This window comes from Miniopterus schreibersii (genome assembly GCF_964146895.1).
Source record: "Miniopterus schreibersii genome assembly, chromosome: 4".
Classification (NCBI taxonomy): domain Eukaryota; kingdom Metazoa; phylum Chordata; class Mammalia; order Chiroptera; family Miniopteridae; genus Miniopterus; species Miniopterus schreibersii.
The window spans coordinates 68,603,428-68,626,496 of record NC_138105.1 but is presented as its reverse complement, the minus strand read 5'-3'; the positions used below and the strand labels follow the sequence as shown (position 1 = coordinate 68,626,496).

Below are 23,069 nucleotides of genomic sequence, written 5' to 3'. Positions count from 1 at the left end.
AAATATGGAAAAATAGAGAGGAATCATGGGGAAAGTATAGAAAGAATAAATAACGAGAGCTATGAATTTTTTTTTTTTTTCTCATCACCTTTTGTCCCCTCTTCCACCTCCCCCCATCCTCCCGCACAATCACCACACTGTTGTCCATGTCTATGAATTCTGTTTTTTTCTTTTTTGCTCAATCTGCCCAGCCCCCTTACACCCCCGTCCCCCCCCCCCACCAGAGCTGTCTGCCTGCTCTCTATTAATAATGATAGAAACAGGACTGCTCATGGCCAGGAATCCTGGGCGATGCGTAGGAGAGAGGGAAGGGTACACTGATGTACTGTGCATGATCCTGGAGGGGCTGTGACTTAAGTAGGAGTCCAAAATAATCTCCCAATTCCATCACAGCTGTGCTAAGAGGGAAAATTGTGTACACAGAAAGCAGAGAGCCGTTTAGGTACATATATACCATGTGACTGCAGAGTCAGAAATTCTTGGTGCCCATGTGAGATTTTGCCGCCTTTTCCAGTCCTATGAACCAAAAATGACGGCCCAGGTAATGAGATTAGGCCATTCTTCTGATCACCCTCCCCAGGGCCCTCTTGAGGTCTCTGTTCCTCAGGCTGTAGATGAAAGGGTTCAGCATGGGGGTGACCACAGTGTACATCACCGAGGCCACCGCGTCCTTCCACGGGGAAGATGAGACCGCTGAACTGAGGTACACCCCAAGGCCTGTTCCATAAAATAGGCAAACAACTGACAAGTGAGAGCCACGGGTCGAGAAGGCTTTATATTTTGAACCTGACGGTGGGGCCCTCAGAACGGAGGACACTATTTTATAGTAAGAGAAAAGGATCCCTGAGAGTGGAGCACCACCAAAGACGGCACCAATAAAGCAGATCAATATGTTATCGGTGGAGGTGTCAGAACAGGCAAGGCTGAAGAGCTGAGAAGGGTCACAGAAGAAATGAGGGATTTCCACATCTGCACAGAAGGTAAGTTGGGACACCATCAAGTAGTGCAGCTGGGAGTCCAGAAGGCTGATGAAAAATGACAGCAGGACCAACAGGCCACAGAGGCGGGGGCTCATGATGACCGTGTAGTGCAGGGGCTGACAGATGGCCACCAACCGGTCATAGGCCATCACGGCCAGGAGAAGACTGTCCAAACATGCAAAAAGAGGAAAAACTGTGACCTGAGTCAGGCAGCCTGCGTAGGTGATGGATTTGCTGTGTGTCTGGAGGTTCGCCAGCATCTTGGGAACTGTAGTGGTGCTGAAGCTGATGTCACTCAGGGACAAGCTGGACAGGAGGAAGTACATGGGCGTGTGCAGGCGGGAGTCAGCGATGACAGCCAGGATGAGGAGCAGGTTCCCGAGCACGGTCACCAGGTACGCGGACAGGAACAGCCCAAAGAGAAGAGGCTGCAGGTCGGGGTCGCCCGAGAGGCCCAGGAGGAGGAATTCTGAGTCGCCCGTTCGGTTCTGTGGTTCTAGGCAGAGAGGCCACATTTTGAAAAGGAAGAGAGTGTTACATAAATGAAACAAGGAGAGAGGCGTCCATTTTTTGGATTCAAGCCATTCACAAATAAAGTATTTACACTTGAGGACCACGCACCCTCCCTGCTCATTACCTTCTGCAACATTTCTCAGCGGGGGACTCTTTAGAACTCTTTCCTGCTGACGGCTGGGCTGTTCACCTGTTTCTATGGGCACCCACTTCGCAGACACAGGCTCAAAGAATATTAGAGGAGAAAGGATATTTTGAGACAACAAACCCATGAGCAGAGTAAAATATCAGCCTTCTAGTTTTGAAGGAAAAATATGGAATGAGAAACATTCTTTTCCAAGACAAAAATTATTTTACTTGAACGACACTAAGAAGGAGTTAAATGTATTTACCTCACTCAAATGCAGAATAAGAAATTTCCTTAATTTAGAATGTAGTCTAGAAGAGCTAAAACCACAGTAAATGTATTCTAAATTAAAATAAAATGGTCAAAGTCCCTTGAAATATAACTCAAATATATCAACATTTGGTCTTGATGGACTTCACATTGTGAAAATATGTTTTTGTTAAATGCACAAAATCATACAGCATCACCGTCCCTGAAGATGGTATTAACTTACAATGCACCAATGATTAAGTAACTACTTTTCATGAATACTCTTTACTTACTGTTCTTTTTTGAAAGGTTATTTTCTATCACTGATACACAATCTCAGAAACATCGAGGTTGAGCTTGCATTTTACTGTTTTGGTTCAGAGTAGATTGCTAAACTTCTTAAATTTGTCTTTAATCACAAACTTTTGTGAAAGGTTGATTTCTCATCAAAACCAACTCACCACTGAGAAATTTTGGACCAACACCAGGCCTCAAACCTTAAGTTGTTCTTCTTATGCCAGCTTAACAGCTTTCCAAGTCAATTCATCCTTACAGACGGACTGCATTTCTACTAAGTCAGCCCCCTGAAGGCAACTCGGGGCATTTGTCTTGACAGGTCAAAACATGATGCAATTAGTGAAGTATTATTTTGTCAAAATATTTATTCCTTTGTGTGACATGCTAGATTCAAATGTATATAGCTGATCACTTATATTTTGTAAATACTACCTAACTTTACATAAACTACATCATCATAAACTATTTTTGCATTTAAAAAAATGATGTAATTTGGGGAAAATCAAAAGGGAAAATAGACTGCTATTACAAACACCTTTGTGGTTTGCTCATCTGTAAAAAGGGTATATTAATTGAACTGACCTTATAGGGTTGCTGTAAGAAATAAAATAAAGTAATAAATATAAAATACTTAAACTTTGGTTATCAGTGTGCTAGTTGATCATTATAATTACCTATCCATCTTTTAAAATTTAATGACGGGCTGGTCATAACCTAGAACCAGTTAAATCAGAATTTCCACACATATAGCTAGTGTAGGGAACCATTGCCAAGCTATTAATAAATGTTGTATTAGTGTTATCAATTATTATCAATACCATTTACCCACTACCCATATTAAACTATGAATATTTAATATGTGCTATAGAATTAATATTTATTATTGATAAAACTTGAGGGTATTGTCTATCCCTGCATGATCTTCCCCTGCACGTGAGTTGTCCAAAGGCAAACACTATCATGAATTTGGCAGATACATTTTCCTTTCAATATTTTCATAATATTAGCATTGAGTTATGTATTCATAACCAGTTTTCTTGAAAACTTACCTACACACCCTCATGCTACACATACTGTTCCCAGAGTTCTCATTTACCACGGAATTGTGTATCCAGTCTCTCTGAAATACATACATCAAGTTCAGCACTTTAAATGATGCTTAGTATTACCTGAGGGATAAACTTCATTTTATTCTTTTATTTTTTATTATAACAGTGCTAGGAAAATTCTTAAGCCCCCTCTATATCACACAAGTGAGAATTTTCTAAAGATATATCCAAAAATAATTGATTGAATTATAAAAATTGATATATGTGCCATTTGACTATTAATTAGCTATACTTGTTTTCCCAATAGAAAAATCAGACAAAATCAACTACATGCTCTGACTGCCAAGGTATAAAATTAGGAAGGTCCCTGAAGTCCTACTAGCAATAGTCTTTGCATGAGAGAGCCACATGAAAATGCCTATCTTGTATAGGGAATGATGTTTCCAATCTCATGTTTACAAAATGTGCTGGAAAATGCGTGACTATTCATAGAAAACCCTGCGATCCGCAACACTCTTGCAATAAAGGTCCGTGCAAACCACTTGGCGCATTTTGCTAATTCACAGATGAACTGGCCCAGTCCCATGGGAAGGACTTGGTGGTTGTGCCCCATTTGTCACGGAACAATCACTGGGCCCTGGTGTAGGGACAGAGCCCCGGCTGAGATCAGGGGACCTCTGCCTGAGTCCCCAGCTTTCACCCACTAGCTGTGAAGTGTGTGTCAGTCTTTCCACCTCTGTGCCGCATCCCCCACTTAGCAATGTGAGGACCCCCGTCTCTGGGAACCGAGTGGCACCCGGCAGAGGTTTGCCCTTGACAAACGCTCAGTCGCGGTCCCCGAATCACATGGACATAGTGGGTTTGTTGAGGAAAAGCAGTCCCAGGAAAGCCGAAGGGCGTCTTACTCTCGCGCAGGGCAGGGACAGGTAGAAGCCCGTCCTGTCCCAGGCAGTTCGCTCAGGGAATGCGTGGGAGCCCTGAAGTGCCTCAGGCCGCACAGCAAGATTCACTTCCCTTTCTCTTCCCCTCTTTTTCATTTTTTCCTTTCGGTGCAAATCTCCGCAAGGTTTCTTCATATTTAAGCCTTGTCGGTTCTGGGAACTGGAAGGCGACGGGTTCCTCCGAGCCCGCGGCAGAGGCGCGCGCAGCAGCGCCACCTCCTGGCGGGCGGGGGCGGCGGGAGGGGCCTGGGCGGGGCCTGCTCAGCGTCCCCGCGGGCTGTCCTCCGCCGAGCGTGTGGCCCTGGGGGTGAGGTGAGTGGCAGGTGCTTCCCCGAGAAATCAGAATCTGCCTGTATGCGGCCGAGCATCTGACCTTCCCATGCTGGTGCCGCCCCGGGTGTTTGCCCCGCTCCGTGTGTCCTAACGACGGGACAGAGAAATGCCCCCCGCCCGCCCCCGGCCCCACGGCCCTCGCCCGCAGCTCTGTCCGCGGCAGGGCGGCCGGGGCGCGGGAACCCACCGTCCCCGTCCCGCCGGGCGGGCGCGGGCTCGGGCTGCACCCGGGGGGCGGCGGGCAGCTGGGCGCGGGGCTCCCGGGGCCGCCCAGCCGGGGCGGCTCAGAGGGGCCGGGCGAGGGGACCCCAAGGGCTGGGGCGCGGCCGGCACCTGCCCCTCGCGGCCCGGGCACCCGCGGAGCTGGACGAGCCAGCGGCCTGCCCCCCGGCTCCCTGAGGACCGGCTGCTGTTCCACAAGAGGACGGGGTGTCCTTTCGGAGGGCTGGGCCTCCCTTTCTCGGGAGAACGGCCGCTGCACTCCCCGCTTCACTTCCAAGTTGCAGGAAGTTTATAGATTCAAGCAATTCTTTTTTCAGTTGAAAAAAGCAATGTGTGACTTGTATGTCTGCACATTCACTGAATTGTAGGGATAATTCAGTCTATGTAGGGATAATTACGTCTTCTATATTAAGAATATGATATAGTTTCTATTTTCTGATTTAATATTTATGTCTCTAAGGAGAAATACCCTCTTTTTTATTGTATAGTCCTGCTTTGGGGTTTGGGATTGTATGTGTTAAGACATGTGGTTTTTCTTGTTATTTTGAAAGATAGCCAAAGTTCCACTTTTTCCGTAGAATTTATGTGTGTTGTTACATTAGGTAATCCCCAGTTCTGATATACCCAATTGATAATTTTCTTAAATTCTAGAGGGGGGTTCACATACATCTGTGTTCTAAATGTAGGGCTGCAGTCAACTTGTCTTTTTTTGGTTTTAGTTGAATTTATTGGGGTGACACTGGTGAATAAAATGATATAGGTTTCAGGTGTGCACGTCCACAATACATCACCTGTATATTGTATTGTGTTCACTACCCAAAGTCAAGTGTCCTGCCATCACCATTTATCCCAGGACCTTTTACCCTCTTCCACCTCCCCTCATCCCTTCTTTCCCTCTGGGAATCACCATACTGTTGTCCCTGTCTGTGAGGGGCTTTTTTCTTAATCGCTTCACCTTTTTACGCAACCCCCTGACCTCCTTCCCCTCTAGTCTGTTCTTTGTATCTCTGAGTTTGTTTTTATTTTGTCTGTTAGTTTATTTTGTTCATTACATTCCACATATAAGTGAAATCATGTGGCACTTGTCTTTCTCTGACTGGCCTATTTCAGTTAACATAATACTCTCCAGGTACAAAGAAAATTATAAAAACAACAAAAAAAGAAAAAAATAACTAAATAAAATACTCTCCAGGTCCATCCATGATGTCACAAGAGGTAAGATCCCCCCCCCCCTTTTTTATTAGAGCTGAGTAGTATTTCATTGTGTAAATGTGCCACTGCTTTTTCATCCGCTCATTTCATAATGGGCACGTGGGCTGCTACCAAGTCTTGGCTACTGTAAATAAAGCTGCAGTGAACACAGGGGTGCATAGAATCTTTTGAATCAGTGTTCAAATACATTCCCAGAAGTGGAACCACTCGGCCATAAGGCAGCTCCATTTTTAATTTTTTGAGGTAACTACGCTGCTTTCCACAGTGGTTGCACCAGTCTGCATTCCCACCATCCGTGCATGAGGGTTCCCCTTTCTCCACATCTTCCCCAACACTTACTGCTTGATGATTTATTCATGGTAGCCATTCTGACAGGTGTGAGGTGATATCTCGTGGTTTTGATTTGCATTTGCCTGATGATTAGTGACCTTGAGCATCTTTTCTTGCCTATTGGCCATCTGTATGTGCTCTTTGGAGAAGTGTCTATTCAGGTCCTCTGCCCATTTTTCAATTGGATTGTTTGCTTTTTTTGGTATTGAGTTGTATAAGTTGTCTATAAATTTTGGATATGAACTCTTATCAGATGTATCATTGGCGAATATGTTCTCCCATTTAGTGGGTTTTCTTTTCATTTTCTTGATGGTGTCCTTGGCTGTGCAAAAACTTTTTAGTTTGATGTTGTCTCTTTTGTTTATTTTTTCTTTTGTTTCCCTTGCCCGAGGAGATATATCAGAAAAAATATTGCTCTGAGTAATGTCAAAGACTTTACTGCCTATGTTTTTTCCTAAGATTTTTGTGATTTTGAGTCTGACATTAAACTCTTTAATCCATTTTGAGTTTATTCTGTGCGTGGTGTAAGAAAGTGGTCTAGTTTCATTTTTTTGCCCATATCTGTCCAATTTTCCCAGCACCATTTATTGACTGTCTTTATTCTATTGTATGTTCTTGCCTTCTTTGCCAAATATTAATTGACCATAAAGGCATGAGCTTACTTCTGGACTCTTTATTCTGTTCCATTGATCTTTATGTCTCTTTTTATGCCAGTTCCATGGTATTTTAGTTACTATGGCCTTGTAGTATAGTTTGATATCAGGTAGTGTGATTCCTTTAACTTTGTTCCTCTTTCTGAAGATCACTGTTGCTATTCATGGTCCTTTGTGGTTCCATATAAATTTTTGAAATATTTGTTCTAGTTCTGTGAAATATGCCATTGGTATCTTGATAGGAATTGTGTTGAATTTATAGATTGCTTTTGGTAGTATGGACATTTTAGTGATGTTAATCCTTCTCGTCCATGAACATGGTATATGCTTCCACTCATTGGTATCTTCTTCGATGTCTTTCTTCAGTGTCTTATAATTTTCTGAGTACAGGTCTTTTCCATCCTTGGTTAAATTTATTCCTAGGGATTTTGTTTTATTTTTGTGATGCGATTATAAATGGGGTTGTTTTCTTAGTTTTCCTTTCTGATAGTTCATTATTGGTGTATAAAAATGCAACTGATTTCTGGATATTTATTTTGTGTCTTACTAATTTACTGTATTTATCAGTTCTAGTAGCTTTTTTTTTTTTTGGTGGAATCTTTAGGGTTCTCTATATATAGTATCAAGTCATCGGCAAATAATGGCAGTGTTACTTGTGGTTCCCCCCCCCCCTAATTAATATACCTTTTATTTCTTCTACTTGCCTGATTGCTGGGACTAGGATTTCCAGTACTAGGTTGAATAAGAGTGGTGAAAGTGGACATCCTTCCCTTGTTCCTGATCTTAAGGGAAACACTTTTAGTTTTTGTCTGTTGAGCATGATTTTGGCTGTGGATTTGTCATCTATGGCCTTTATTGTGTTGAGGTATAGTCCCTCTATTCCCTCTTTGCTCAGAGTTTTTATCATAAATGAGTGTTGTATTTTATCAAATGTTATTTTCTGTACCTATTGATATGATCATGTGCTTTTTATACCTCATTTTGTATCACATTTATTGATTTGCAGATATTGTACCAGGCTTGCATCCCTGGAATAAGTCCCACTTGATCATGGTACATGAACATTTTAATGTATTGCTGGATTAGGTTTGGTTATATTTTGTTGAAAATTTTAGCATCTATGTTCACCAGGGATATTGGCTATAATTTTCTTTCTTTGTATTGTCTTTATCTGGTTTTGGAATTAAGATAATGTCCATTTCATAAAATGAGCTTGAAAACCTTCCCTCTTCTTGCATCTTTTGGAATAGTTTGAAAAAGATAGGTGTTAGTTCTTCTTTGAATGTTTGGTAAAATTCACCTGTGAAGTCAGTTGGACTAGGACTTTCGTTTGTTGGGAGGTTTTTGATTACTGCTTCCCCCAAAGTGAATTAAGTTCTAAACATGTTCCACAAATGTGTCACCATTATTCTTGATGTACCACCACAGAGTTCCAGAAAAAAATTAAATAATGTGAGAAAAGAAGTCTTATTCTACTGTATTCATTATTACATGGTTTTGAATCTTAGCAGGTATATCTCAAAATTGCAATAACGGGAAATGTATGTGAAATTAAAAAGGAAAGGAAGGAAGATGGATGGGGAAAGGATCACAAAGCATGACACATCTCAGTTTCTGATGGAGTAAATTCCTGTAGGTCATCTGAAGGAACCATCTTTCAAATCTAGATTGAAGCTGAAAATCACATCACTGTCCTTGTGAAAGGTAGGAGAGCAAATTCAGCTTGCTTGGCTATAGTCCAACTCAATCTCAGCCTCTTCTTTTGAAAAGTGAAGTGAATGAGAGAAAATATCTCAAATAAATGTTTTTAAGATGAAATTAAGTCACTCATGAGAAGAAACAAGTAGAGTCCTGATATTTTAAACACTTTCTTCTGATTACTGTATGATTTTTATTCCACTCTTCTGGAAAAAAATAAGCATACAACAAAATTAAGGTGAAGATGAGGAAGGTATGAGGACAACATTTTGGGAAACTAAATCAGCACTTGATACGATAAGTGCTTTAAATTTAAAGTTACAAACCTTAACAATAGCTCAAGAACGCTGGCCAAACATGGAACACTGTGGACAGCATCTAGGGAAGAAAAGTCAAAAAGGAATTTCAGAGGAAGTAGCTGAGAAGAAACAAATACAAATACAAACAAAGAGAAATGATATGTGGAAATAGAAGAAACGAAGCCTGTCTTTTATGGGAGAAAAGGAACCAGATATTTAAGTTAGCAATGTTCACCTTTGGGGCCCACAGTGTACACTTAGTTCTGAGGCCAGTGATCCATCATGGACAAGATGCTGCTCGGTTGAGGAGCCTTCCCAATGCCCCCTTCACATCCTTGTTCCTCAGGCTGTAGATGAAGGGGTTCAGCATGGGGGTGACCACAGTGTACACAACTGAGGCAACTGAGTTTTGTAGGGTAGAATGGGTCAGAGCAGAGCTGAGGTAGACCCCCAGGCCTGTCCCATAGAACAAGGAGACCACGGAGAGGTGAGACCCACAGGTGGAAAATGCTTTATATTTTCCCACTGCAGAGGACATTCTCATTAAAGAGGAGACAATCTTACAGTAAGAAAAGAGAATCCCAGTGAGAGGAAACACACCCAGTAGAGAAGTAGTCACATACAAGAAGATGTTATTGATGAGTGTGTCAGAGCAGGCCACCTTGAGAATCTGAGCCAGTTCACAGAAAAAATGTGGAATTTCAGTGTCTATACTGAAGGTTAGCCACCTCATTAGTAGAATATGAACCAGGGAGACCCAGAAAATGATGAACCAAGACATCAGAACCAGGGAGCCACAGAGCCGGGGATTCATGATGACTGTGTAGTGCAGGGGGTGGCAGATGGCCACATACCGGTCATAGGCCATCAGGGTCAGGAGAAAGTTGTCCATTCCAGCAAAAACTGTAAAAAAATACACCTGAGTGAGGCACCCAATGTAGGAGATGGCTTTGCTCTGTGCCTGGATGTTCACCAGCATCTTTGGGACAGTGGTGGAGGTGAAGCAGATGTCAACAAAGGACAGGTTGGACAAGAAGAAGTACATGGGGGTGTGGAGGCGGGAGTCAGAGCTGATGGCCAGCATGATGAGCAGGTTTCCCAGCACAGTGACCAGGTACATGGACAGAAACACTCCACAGAAGAGGGGCTGCAGTTTAGGATCATCCAAGAGACCCAGGAGGAGGAATTCGGACACTGCTGTGTGGTTTTCTGCGTCCATGCAGCTGGTGTGTATTCTAAACAAGGAGGAAAAAGCAACATTTAGTAAACAGCCGAATGGCATCTCAGTCACCACTTTTTGATACCACCTTTGCATGGACCTCTTTCATGACCCAGTAGTCATTCCAATGCCAGTGATACACTCATTTAAATGGTAACCCAATTTTATTTTAAATTGTGTAATTATTCAGACTTTCTTTGATTTAGCAGAAATCTTTCTCTTTTTATCTTCAATTCAAAGGTTCTAATTCTCTTATTGTAAGCTATGGACATAAACCAATTTCTTTCATACAAGCCTTCCAAAAGAACTGAAGACATTTGAAGTATTTTCTTTGATAATCTCAATACCACTTTCATTTCATAATAGTGAGTAAAATATGTGACTTCAACTTAAACAGCCTTAATTCTGTGACCTGATGCTTTATATTGATGTCACAGTTAATTCTCCATGTACCTTATTGTGTTTCTTTCTAAAAATGTGGTTACTGCTATTACTGTCTTTGTGAGGTATGAAAATGCCTTTAATCACAGTAAGATCTCAATAAATTATAGCTATTATCATTATTGGTCTATTCTTTTCATTACAATTATTTTTGACATATAACTCCTCCAAAGTACAGTATAGAGCTGTGATTTAGAAAGGAGGATCTTGAGTCAGACTTCCTGGAATAGAATTTGGTCCACCCTGTCACACCTCTGTGACCTTGATGAAGTTATTTAATCTCATTTAGCTGCTGATACCGCACCTCCACCATGGGAGTAGTGAATATTCCCTACATTGTAGGACAGATGAGTGATTAAATGAGATGATGCATATAATATTTCTAGTGTAGTTTCTGTGGCATATAGTGGACATATGATAAAAGTTAACTTCTGTTCTTCACATCACCATAAATCTGTCTTGCATGGTCATCATTTTTGTATTTATCTTAATCAGGGGCAGCCATCATTATAAACACAACAGGCCTGTTTTTTGTTTTTTGTTTTTTTTATCACCACCCAGCACTTCCAATTAATGAAGATCCTTATGGCTCCCCCTTTCAGAGACTTCCTGCCAAGTGGGTTCTTCCAAGAACAGGAAGATGCACATTGACTACATAAATAATAGGGGGAAACAGAAGCACACTACCATTACAATAAAACAGAAAGCAGGTGTGTGGGCATGTGCGTATGTGTACCTGCTCTCAAGTGTCAGTGTGTTGTATTAAAATCAGTGGCATGAACTGAAAAAAATTAATATATTTTATTTAAAATATTCAAAGTGTCTATACATGAAATCATTTAAAAAACTGAAAGACAAATTTAAGATTTGAAAATAAAAAGGCAACAAGCCAAATGGGAGAAGATATTTGCAAACAATACTTCCAATAAGGGGCTAATATAAAAAATATGTAAAGAACTCATACAACTCAACAACAAGAAAACAAAAATTTCAATTAAAAAATAGGCAGAGAACCCAAACAGACACTTTCCCAAGAAGACATACAGATGGTCAACAGACCTATGAAAAAATGCTCAACTTCACTAGCTATAGGGGAAACGCAAATAAAATCCACAATGAGATACCATCTCATACCTGTTACAATGGCTATTAGCAATAAGACAAGAAATAAGTTTTTGAGAAAATGTGGAGAAAAGGGAACCCTAGTGGGAATGAAAATTGGTGCAGCCTCTGTGGAAAACAGTAGGAAGGTTCATCAAAAAATTAAGAATAGATTACTTTATCACCCAGTAATTCCTCTTCTGGATATCTACGTAAAAATTTTGAAAGCACTTATTTGTAAAAAGAAACATGTATGTACCCTCATGTTTATTGCAGCGTTATTCACAATAACCAAGACATGGAAACAACCTAAGTGTCCTTTAACGGGTGATTGGGTAGAGAAGATGTGGTGCATGTACACTATGGAATATTACTCAGCCACTAAAAGGACGAAATGCTGCCGTTTGGACAACATGGATGGACCCTGAGAGCATCATGCTGAGGGAAATAAGACGGAAAAGAACAAGAACCACCTGATTTCACTCATACGTCGGATAGAAAACTGAAATCAACAAATGAGCAAACAACACAAACTCACAGACCCAGACGACAGAATGGTGGTGACAAGGGGAGGGGGCGGGGAGGGTGGCGGGTGAAGGGCCAAGCGTAGGGCGATGGATGGAGACTGGCCTCTGGGTGGGGAGCACACAATGGACACACAGATGATGTGTTTATATAAATCCTTGCACCTGAACTTATGCAATGTTATTAACCAAGGTTATCCCAATAAATTTAATTTTAAAAAGACAGTAAAGTGTTTACATTCTCAACGATAAAACAAAAGATTCTCTATTACTAACGTCTAGAGAATGTTAATTAATTAAGGAGAGAAAAAAAATCACTGAGGACCTATTTAATCTGGGGAGGTTGGTAGAAAAGACTTCTTTGTGGAGCAGGGCAATGGAGGGGAGGAATGGGGGGCATCTGTAATATCCTCAACAATAAAGACAGATAAATTTTTAAAAAATTAAAAAATAGTAATAAAAGAAAAGGGTTCTCTGAAATATGAATTCTTGAGCTGAGAGAGGAAGGATGGGTAATTGTGAATGAGGAGAAATTTTAAAAGGGCAAGCATTTGGGGTTAAGAGAACAGAATAATCAGTTGCACTTGGGTCGCTGAGCTTGGTAACAGAAGGGATTTGAGAGACCAGTGAGATGAAGAACAGATAATGGGGGTCGGGAGGGACAGAGTGGGCAAGGCCCACAGTTTGAGCTCCATGTACTATTCCTTCAAGTGCCTCTCGTTGTTGTAATTTTATGTTCATTTGTGGGTTAGAAGTTGTAATTATTTCTGCTCACCATTGTTGTTTCAGGGACCTATCTGGTGCCTGGCACACAGTAGGTACCCGTGTTAGATATATAATAAAATTTGAGGCCAAAGTGTCAACTATAACACAAAAGAGAAATCTTCAAGCTCATCATATAATTGGTTTCCTCTTGCTAAATGAGGAAACCAATGGCAATTTGTAAAAAAGAACAGCTGTTTTAAAACTGCAGACAACAGAATATCTTACATTAACTCACTATAACATATGTGTTAAATTCATGAACAGACCAATGCAGTCAGTCAACTCCAACTTCAATCACTTGATATTCTGCTGAACATTTAAAGAGATGGGTAAGATAAGGAATGCAAATTCACCTGAGTACCGAGCATCAGAAATAATTATATTATTTGTAGGTAAAATTGTGGGTACTAAGGTGAAACAATAATAACATCAATATAGAAATATAAGTGCTATCAGTGAGTCATATTTGCTGCAAAATCAGTAGGAAATATAATAAAGAAACTCCAATCACATTAGGAACAACATAGACAATATCTCATGCATAGATGATCTCTAGTGAGTAGTTAATAAATTGTTGAGCACAGAAATCAGGAAGAGGCTACAATTACAGGAAAGAGTAGAAAAGAGGTGGAGATTCTCTGGAAAACAATTCTCACTGTAGAGATCCTTAATTTCCAAAAAGAGAAAGAAGGAAACAGAGCAAAGGCTGGAAAAGACACGTTTCAGTGGAGACTAAAGTACCTTCAAAGTACCGGACTTCATTGCTGTAAACTATGTAAGACAGGCCTGTCCCAGTCTAGCTATTCCAGAGGCAAAATCGGTACCCACTTGGCCTCATTTCCTTGTCATTCCACCAGCCCTCACTGGAATACAGTGACCCTCTCTGAAGAATGTCACTGAAGCTTTCTGTTCTCCAAGGTCTGTCCCTGGGAAGCCCAACTGAGTTTTTATTTGGCTGGGATCAGAGAATTAAGGAAAGGGACAACAGGAACACGTGGACAATTTCCAGGGTCTCAAGGGTTGAATTCTCAGAGCTCCTCATTAAATAGGCTGTCTTATTATCTTCTCACTCTCCAAACAACTCAGATCTCATGGGACGCTAAGATAACAGAATGGAAAAATTTCATCGGATGTGTCTGCACAAGCATCAAAGAGGGCAGATACATTTATTTCCTCCAAGGAGAAACACTTCTTTCTTTGGTTTGACTGGAAAGTGACAAGGTGTCTCCCAAGGGATGTTTCCTTGCCTCAGAAACCAACTTTCTGTGATGTTCTTTCCTTGAGGAACCTTTGGAGATTTCATGGATCACTTGGTGTCCACAGTGTCATGGAGGCAAAGATCCTTTTATACAAAAAGCAGATTTGTTAAATCATTCGGTTCTGTTGAAAGGACCAAGCAAATGAGGGCTAAAAAATAGTCTTGACATTGTTGGTGACATGGACCCTCTGTTGACATCAAAGAGGGCTCCACTCATTACCTGTAAATAGAGGGGTAGAGACAGAAACCATCCAGGTAGAAGGGTTGCAGAGTGAGTGTTGGGGAAATAGAGGTGAGAAATATAAAGCACCTATCAGGTTTGTGGAGAAAGGGGAGGAGGGAGTATAAAGCATAGTGTAAAGAGAGTGTGGAACGTGAGAGGGTTTAAGAAAAATGGAAGATACAGGAACAGGTTAGTGTGGAAGAGAATGACCGAACTTAGTGCAGGCCTTTGAGTGCACAGGAGGTGCTGACCCCATAGTCCCCAGGATGCAGCACCCGTTCCAAGTCCCTGACAATCATAGTGCGCTGGATGTTCGATGTATAGAATACATGGGTCCATAAATCAAGGGTTGGAAGTAGAGTGGCCCTTTCTAATGACACTTCCGTTGAGCCATTTGGGAAGCTTGCGCTTCAGATCTCCACAACTCTGGCCTGTGCAGGCCAAGAGGTCTTGACTCCTAAAGAGAGACACTTCCAGACACAAGGCAAAAGTCCCAGTGAACTTCAAGCTGTACTGCTGCCTGGCAATTCAGGTCCTTTATGCCAAGAAGAGGAGTCACCATTCTGGCAGGGGTAGCTGATCCTGGTCACCAGTGTCATTGTGTGACCATGGCAATGGGCATGCACTGGCAGCCTGCTGTTCTCAGTATGTGGGTGGGAGCAGCTCAGGAGCAACCTGAATGCAGACACAGTGGTGAATGCAGATGTCTTCAGCCAGTGAGACGTTTATATGATTTATGAAGTGATTTTCCCTGATCGGTTTAGTACCAACCTGGCACCATACATAATTATTACAATATTATTGACTATTATCCCTATGCTGTTCTTTATATTCCTGTAACTATTTTGTAACTACCAATTGGTACTTTTTTTAAATCTTCATCTAGGATATGCTTAGAGAGAGGAAGGGAGAAGGGGAGCGAGGGAGAGAAGGAGGAAGGGAGAGAGAGAGAGAGAGAGAGAGAGAGAGAAACATTAATTGGTTGCCTGGACCAGGGATCAAACCCGAAACCTAGGTATGTGCCCTGGCTGGGAATTGAACCTTTTAGTGCACAGAACAATACTTAACGAACTGAGCCACTCCAAGCCCAATTTGTACTTCTTAATCCCATCACTCTTTTCACCCAGCTTCACACATGTCCCATCTGGCAACCATCAGTTTGTTCCCTGTATCTCTGAGTCTGTTTCTCCTTTGTTGCTTTATTTTGTTTTTTAGATCCCACGTGTAAGTGAAATCATGTGGTATTTTTCTTTCTCTGACTGGCTTATTTCACTTAGCGTAATACCCTTTAGGTCCAGCAAATGGTAATATTTCATTCTTTTTTATGTCTCCGTAATATTCCATTGTATATGTGTACCACTTCTTCATCCAATCATCTATTGATGGGCACTTAGGTAGCTTTCATAGCTTGGCTATTGTAAATAATGCTGCAATGAGCATAGGGGTGCATATATCTTTTCAAATGAGTGTTTTAGATTTCTTCAGATAAATACACAGAAGTGGAATTGTTGGATCATCAGGTAGCTTTATTTTTAATTGTTTGAGAAACTTTCACACTGTTTCCCATAGCGGCTGCAACAATTTGCAGTCTTACAAATTGTGCATGAAGTTTCCCTTTTCTTCATATTCTTGGCAACACTTGTTTGTTGATTTATTGATGATAGCCATTCTGACAAGAGTGAAGTGAAATCTCATTGTGGTTTTAATATGCACTTCTCTAGTGATTAGTGATGTTGAGCATCCATTTATCTATCTGTATGTCCTCTTTGGAGAAATGTCTATTTAATTATTTAATTTGTATTGTTTGGTGTTTTTTGGTGTTAAGCTGTATGAATTCTTTATAAATTTTGTATATTAACCTCCTATTGGATGTATCATTGGCAAATATCCCAATCAGTAGGTTGTCTTTTTGTTTGTTGATTGTTTCCTTTGCTGTGTAAAAACTTTTTAGTTTGTTGTAGTCTCATTTGTTTATTTTCTTCTTTTGTTTCCCTTGCCCAAGGAGATATATCAGGAACAATATTACTAGGAGCAATGTCAGAGGCTTTACTTCGTGTGTTGTCTTCTAGGAGTATTATGGTTTTGGGTCTTACCTTTAAGTCTTTAATCCATTTTGAGTTTATTCTTGAATATGGTGTAAGAAGGTGGTCTAGTTTCGTTTTTTTTTTTTTTTTTTGCACGTATCTGTCCAGTTTTCCCATGCTATTTATTGTGTAGACTTTATTTACCCAGTTATATATTATTGCATCCTTTGTTAGAGATTAACTCACCATGCAGGCATGGGTTTGTTTCTGGGACTTCTATTGTGTTTCATTGATCTATGGGCCTGCTATTATGCCAGTACCATGTTGTTTTGATTACCATGGCCTTGTAGTATAGTTTCATATCAGGTATTGTGATACTTCTAACTTTGTTCTTTCTCAAGATTGCTGTGGCTTATTCGGGTCTTTTGTAGTTCCATATAAATTTTAGAATTATTTGTTCTAGTTCTGTGAAAAATGCCATTGATATTTTGATTGGGATTGCATTGAATCTGTAGATGGCTTTGGGTAGTATGGGAATTTTAATGTTGTTAATTCTTCCTATCCATGAGCACGAAATATGCTTCCCTTTATTTCTATCGTCTTCAACTTCTTTCTTTCTTTCTTTCTTTCTTTCTTTCTTTCTTTCTTTCTTTCTTTCTTTCTTTCTTTCTTTCTTTCTTTCTTTCTTTCTTTCTTTCTTTCTTTCTTTCTTTCTTTCTTTCCTTTCTCTCTCTCTCTCTCTCTCTCTCTCTCTCTCTCTCTCTCTCTCTCTCTCTCTCTCTCTCTTTCTTTCTTTCTTTCTTTCTTTCTTTTTTTAAGATATCTTTATTGATTTCAGAGAGAGGAAAGGAGAGGGAGAGAGAGAGATAGAAACATCAATGATGAGAGAGTCATTGATCGAGCCCGCAATCCAGGCATGTGCCCTGACCGGGAATCGAACCCCAGTCGCCTGGATCCCAGGTCTACGCTCAACCGCTGAGCCACGCCCAGCTGGGCTTCAATTTCTTTCTTTAATTTGTTATAATTTCCCAAGTACAGGCTTTTTACCTCCTTGGTTAAATTTATTCCTAGGTATTTTATTATTTTTTGATGCAATTGTAAATAGGATTGTTTTCTTAATTTCTCTGATAGTTCATTATTGGTGTATAAATATGCAACTGAGTTTTGAATATTAACTTTATATCCTGCTATTTTACTAAATTAATTTAGCAGTTCTAATACTTTTTTTTGTGTAAAATCTTTAGGGTTCTCCCTATATAGTACTAAATATTCATTTGAAAATAATGACAATTTTACTTCTTTCTTTCCAATTTGGATGTGTTTTATTTCTTTTTGTTGTGTGATTGCTGTGGTAAAGACTTCCAATACTACATTGAATAAAAGTGGGGAAAGTGGGCATTCTTGTTTTGTTCTGGATCTTAAGGAAACACTTTTCACTTTTCTCCCATTTTTAATTGGATTTTATTATTTTGCTGTTGAGTTATATGTGCTCTTTATAAATTTTATGTATTAACCTCTTATCAGATATATAATTTGCAAGTATTTTCTCCCATTTGGTAGGTTGCTTTATTTTGTTAATGGTTTCCTTTGCTGTGCAGAACCTTTTGGTTGGATGTGGGCTCACTTGTTTGTTTATTTCCTTTACTTAGATCAACTTTTTGTATAAGTTTTGGGAGAAGCTCTTCCATGGTTTCAATGCATGTTTTACAGGGGAGGGTGAATGAGATGCACTAAAAAGAGGAGGATCAGTGGGAAGAACTATAGCTCCTGCTACTGTAGATGGTCTCAAAGCCACAACTGACACTCGGTGTCTCTCTCCTCTACTAGGCATTCTCAATTCCCCTCACCCTTGAGTAATATCTCTGCTACTCTGGATGGCTTACCTGGTGTGGTGATTCTAACTCCCCCCAACCCCCCAGAGGGTTCTGAGGTCCAGGGAAGTGAGATGACTTGCCTAAGGTCATATACCCAGTAAGATACAAAATGGGGTTTAATCTCCAGCACCCTGGCTTATGTCTTTTTAAACTGAACATTCTATAGTTCAACTAGTATTAAACATTGTGCAATTTAACTAAAAATAACAGTGAATAGAAAAAAAAAATCAAAGCTCCCCTTTTCATTTCTGAAAGTACAAATATTTTAAAATATAACAATAATCAAATTTGTCAAACTCATCTCTGGTGGGAAAATACTTATTAAACTAGTTGCAGCCTGGAAGGGATAATCAGGAAATAATGTTTTGTCTGTAAACATATAGTGCACACAGATAGGTAAATGCATCAAGATGTAAATTGTGCTTTATTCTTTTGGTATCTCTTATTTGCATTTTCCAAGTTTTCTAACATATATTACATTTTTTTATCATCAAGCACTTTAAAGTGTTGAGTTTTAAAGATTTAGAAAAATTAAGAAAATAAACCTAATAAAAGAATGAGTCAGTAAATATTAAAATTAAAAATAAAAGTAGAAATCAATTTTTTTAAAAAGTAAAGTTAATTTTAAAAATAAGAAATATTTATATTATGATATTATTCACTATATATAGTTACAAAGTCAATATAGTTATTATGGAAGTTATGATATTAAATAATATTAAACACACATGCCCACATAAGACTCTACTCTTTTATGATTTCCACTTCTCTCAGTCATATATTTCTATGTGATTCTTCTTTCATCACTGAACCATCTTTGGTTCCTGAAAATGTTTCATTGTGCACACTGGCATACTCAGAAACACCCTGCTTCATTTTCTCCACAGAAACCTCCTCATTCACTAAGAAACAGAGAGAGAAGAGCTCAGAGACATGTTGGTGCCTTAGGCTGAATCTAGTATGAATGGGTGGATGGATAGATGACAGATAGATGATAGATAGATAGATAGATATAGATATAGACACAGACATATATACTACATATACTAACACTAAGCTGTATGACAAGTCTTTCTTGAATATTATTTTTCCTTTAAACAAAGTAACCTAGTGATAATCTGATCTCTCTTTGTCACCAAATACATCACTATCGCTGGTTGATATGTAAAGTCTTGAGACTTTTGGCTATTTGATTGAACTATTCAAGTTGGACATAGAAGAGGAACCAAGATGTGGAGATGCTGAGGACTCCAAGGAGTACATAGGAGTAGACCTTCTAAGAAAACCTAGCAATATTCTGGGTAAATAGAGTAGCAACTGGCTGTGCTGGAAATGCCCCCTCATCTCATTCTGGTCATGATTATCATGTCATATCACAGATATATCACATTGAAAGGAGATTATGAATTGTGGCACTAACAGAATTTATGGGATTTTATATTTAAAAAATCATTTATATATGGACTTGAGTAACTATCCAGTAAAGTCCTACATGTGTTTGCCAGCTTTCTAGACTATTTTGATCTTATGATGTCCTTATTCCACAACAGTCATATCAAAGGCAGAGTGAATCTAAAGAATAATTTACCAGCTCTTAAATATACTAGCCTAGAAGGAATGCATCAGTTTTATTGGACTCATATTTTATGCACTCATATTTTATTGGACAGAAAAAATATTGCCACCTTTACCTTAGAGGGAAAGGAAATGCAATTCTCATGGGTATGCAATAGGAGAGGATAATTAGAAATATTGTCAATCAGCAGTAAAATCTACCAAAGACATGGACACAACATCAAAATCCATGTGAAAAACGGTGAAGACTGTTAGATAAGACTATGGGCTCAGGGTTAGAGTTCTGGGTTTATCCTGCTTTTGCCACTTGGTCCCTCATCCCTCTATAACTTTGGGAAAGTTTTGTTTTGTTTTTAGCTTTCTTAGAGTCTCAGTTTCATCACCTCTAAAATGGGGACAGTAATTTTTCCTATTGCAAAGATTACGGAAGATAACAGAGAACAGTTTGCACAGGCTTACCATATAACAAGCACTGACACATCAACTGTATTTTGATATGTATTTTAATCATACTTTATCCAGTAAAAAAAAAAACACTGTTGGTGATACACACACACAAATAGCACAAATTCATAATCAAACACATAGAAATAAATTAAGGTGAACAATCAGTAGTTTAAACTCTCTAGTAGTTTAAGCTCTCTTCAAATCCAAGTTTAGAACTCACTAGTGTGAAGGTAAGGAAGAAGACCAAGGACATAATTTTTGGACAGCAGATGGGACAAAAAGATCATCAAAGGAATCACTGGGAGATTAGTTGTTTAAATGTGTGTTAAAAACTAGGAGAGAGCAAAGTCATAGATCCTTACACTGGATAAAAGAATGACAGCTTGAGAGACTTAAGAGTAAGAACTTTAGAATGAAAGTTTTTGCCACTAGTACTCACTAAACTTCAGTCCCAGGGCCCATGGATCTAGCACGGACAAGAGGCTGCTCTGTGGAGAAGCCTTCCCAGGGCCCCCTTCACATCCTTGTTCCTCAGGGTGTAGATGAAGGGGTTCAGCATGGGGGTGACCACAGTGTACATCACTGAGGCCACCGAGACTTTCTGGGAAGAGTGAGTCACTGCAGAAGTGAAGTGAACCCCAATGCCTGTCGCATAAAATAAAGAAACGACTGAGAGGTGACTCCCACAGGTGGAAAATGCTTTTTGCTTTCCCTGCGACGAGGACATCTTCTTTATGGAAGAGGTAATTCTTGAGTAGGAGAATAGGATCCCCAAAAGGGGGACCACACCCAGCACACCAGTCATAAAATATACCAATATGCTATTCAGGAAGGTGTCAGAGCAGGCCAACCTGAGGACCTGTGTCAGCTCACAGAAGAAATGCGGAATTTCGAGATCTCTGCAGAAATTCAGATGCACCATCAGAGAGATATGGAGGAGGGATGTCATGACACCAATGAACCAAGTCATAAAAACTAGCAAGCCGCAGAGGCGAGGGTTCATGATGACCGTGTAGTGCAGGGGCTGACAGATGGCCACATACCGGTCAAAGGCCATCACGGTCAGGAGCAGAGTGTCCAGGATAGGAAAAAACATGGAAAAATACACCTGAGTGAGGCAGCTCATGTAGGAGATGGCCTTGTTCTCTGTCTGGATGCTCACCAGCATCTTGGGGACTATGGTGGTGCTGAAGCAGATGTCCACCACGGACAGGTTGGACAGGAAGAAGTACATGGGCGTGTGGAGGCGGGGGTCGGAGCCGATGATGACGATGATGAGCAGGTTTCCCAGCACGGTGACCAGGTACATGGAGAGGAACAGCCCCAGTAGGAGGGGCTGCAGTTCTGGGTCCTCAGAGAGTCCAAGGAGGGTAAACTCGAAAATTCCTGTTTTGTTTCCTGCTTTCATGTAGTTGAAATATCTACGAAGGAAAAGGCAAGAACAACACAAATTAGCACAGACTGTCACCTTCCACATAACAGAAATGTTGACTATGCCTTTCGTGGAAGTTATTTATAAAGTCTGCCACTTTGTCTAAAAGTTGGGTCTCCGTTCACATATAAATGGAATCCTAAACAATGGGGCCTCTTGTCCCCCCCACTCATCTGAAGTAACCATTTTATAACAATGAAACCAAAATAGAATCCTACAAAACAGAATTCCTGACCACCTATCTTAAGCATCCCTTTCATAACAACCCTGTCAGGTGGTCATGAAGCTGCAAAGTGGGACAAATCAATATCATGTGCCTCCTGGTAGGAGGCACTGGAAAGGACTCAATGTCACTACATAGGCCTTTTGCCAAAGGCACAGAACTTCAATCTAAAGACTAAGGAGCATCAGACAAACCCAAATTGAGGGACATTCAAAAATATCAGCGTCATCGAATTCAAAGAAAGTCTAGGAACTGTTCTGGATTAAAGGCAGCTAAAGAGGTGTCAGCCAAATGTAACGCATGATCTTGGGTTTTCTTTGGCTCTAGATCACAGTATTAGGATAATTGTCAAAATAGGACTGACGTCTGTAAATGTAATCACAGTATTATATCAACGATAATTCCTTGATTTTGATCATTGTACTGAGGCTGTGTGAGGAAAATGTCCTTGTTTTTAGGGAATATCAATGATTTAGAGGTGCAAGGTACTCTCAAATGGTTCTGAAAACATACATGCACACACACATGTGCACACACACAAAAGGAAGACAGAAAAAGTGAGGGTGGTAAAAAATGTTAACATTTGGGGGATCCAGTAAAGGATATACATAGGAACTATTCTTTCAACTGTTCTTTAAACCCAAAATAATGTAAAAAATTCAGAGTTAAAGAACACTTTCACACAATGCCCAATAGTACAGGGTAGAAAAAGAAGAAAATCCATCCATGAAAAGTCAGAAAGGGTCTGACATCCAACATCAGTGTAGCTGAGGCGACTACCCAGAGTTAGAGCCCACATTCACACCCACCTAGACCTCAGCCACAGGAATTCAGTCCCAAGTGGTCCTGGTTGACATATATCCTAAGCCCCAGGCAGAAACAAACACAAATATGCTCTGAAAGGTGCTTTCATCTGAGGATTTTTGCCTCAGTGTCCATAAGGGAGGCTGGTCTATGATTTTTCTTTCTTTTAATGCCCTTTCCAGGTTTGCCAGCACATGCTGGTTCCTTCCAACCTCCCAATGTTATTAAGTACAACACTAGCCTTTCACTCTCCCAG

At 40.2% G+C, this 23,069-nt stretch overlaps 4 protein-coding genes across 5 annotated transcripts in view; 1 reads left to right on the top strand and 3 right to left on the bottom strand.

Moving 5' to 3' along the window:
• Positions 1-23,069, top strand: part of LOC308556301 (olfactory receptor 7D4-like) — a gene marked incomplete at both ends in the record, with an annotated part of 69,913 nt that overhangs the window by 33,427 nt on the left and 13,417 nt on the right. The gene's annotated exons all lie outside the window — the stretch shown is intronic.
• On the bottom strand, positions 551-1,495 carry LOC308555607 (olfactory receptor 7E24-like; the record flags this gene model as incomplete). Its single annotated transcript, XM_081134008.1, has 1 exon — positions 551-1,495. One exon carries the CDS (start codon positions 1,493-1,495, stop codon positions 551-553), a length of 945 nt encoding a protein of 314 aa, XP_080990134.1.
• On the bottom strand, positions 9,184-21,711 carry LOC308556692 (olfactory receptor 7D4-like; the record flags this gene model as incomplete). 2 transcript variants are annotated; one of them, XM_081136141.1, is made up of 2 exons in its annotated part: positions 21,691-21,711; positions 9,184-10,050 (listed from the first exon to the last, which is right to left on the bottom strand). In XM_081136141.1, exon 2 carries the CDS (start codon positions 10,021-10,023, stop codon positions 9,184-9,186), a length of 840 nt encoding a protein of 279 aa, XP_080992267.1. In that variant the 5' UTR covers positions 10,024-10,050; positions 21,691-21,711. The 2 variants fall into 2 exon arrangements, with proteins under 2 accessions (XP_080992267.1, XP_080992266.1); XM_081136140.1 differs by lacking the exon at positions 21,691-21,711 and adding an exon at positions 21,517-21,600 and having other exon boundaries at positions 9,184-10,138.
• Positions 20,401-23,069, bottom strand: part of ZNF317 (zinc finger protein 317) — a 37,006-nt gene continuing 34,337 nt past the window's right edge. Inside the window, exon 3 of the mRNA XM_081136128.1 lies at positions 20,401-21,775. Within this exon, the coding sequence (XP_080992254.1) occupies positions 20,821-21,762 (942 nt within the window). The 5' untranslated portion in view covers positions 21,763-21,775 and the 3' untranslated portion in view covers positions 20,401-20,820. The remainder of the gene's footprint in view (positions 21,776-23,069) is intronic.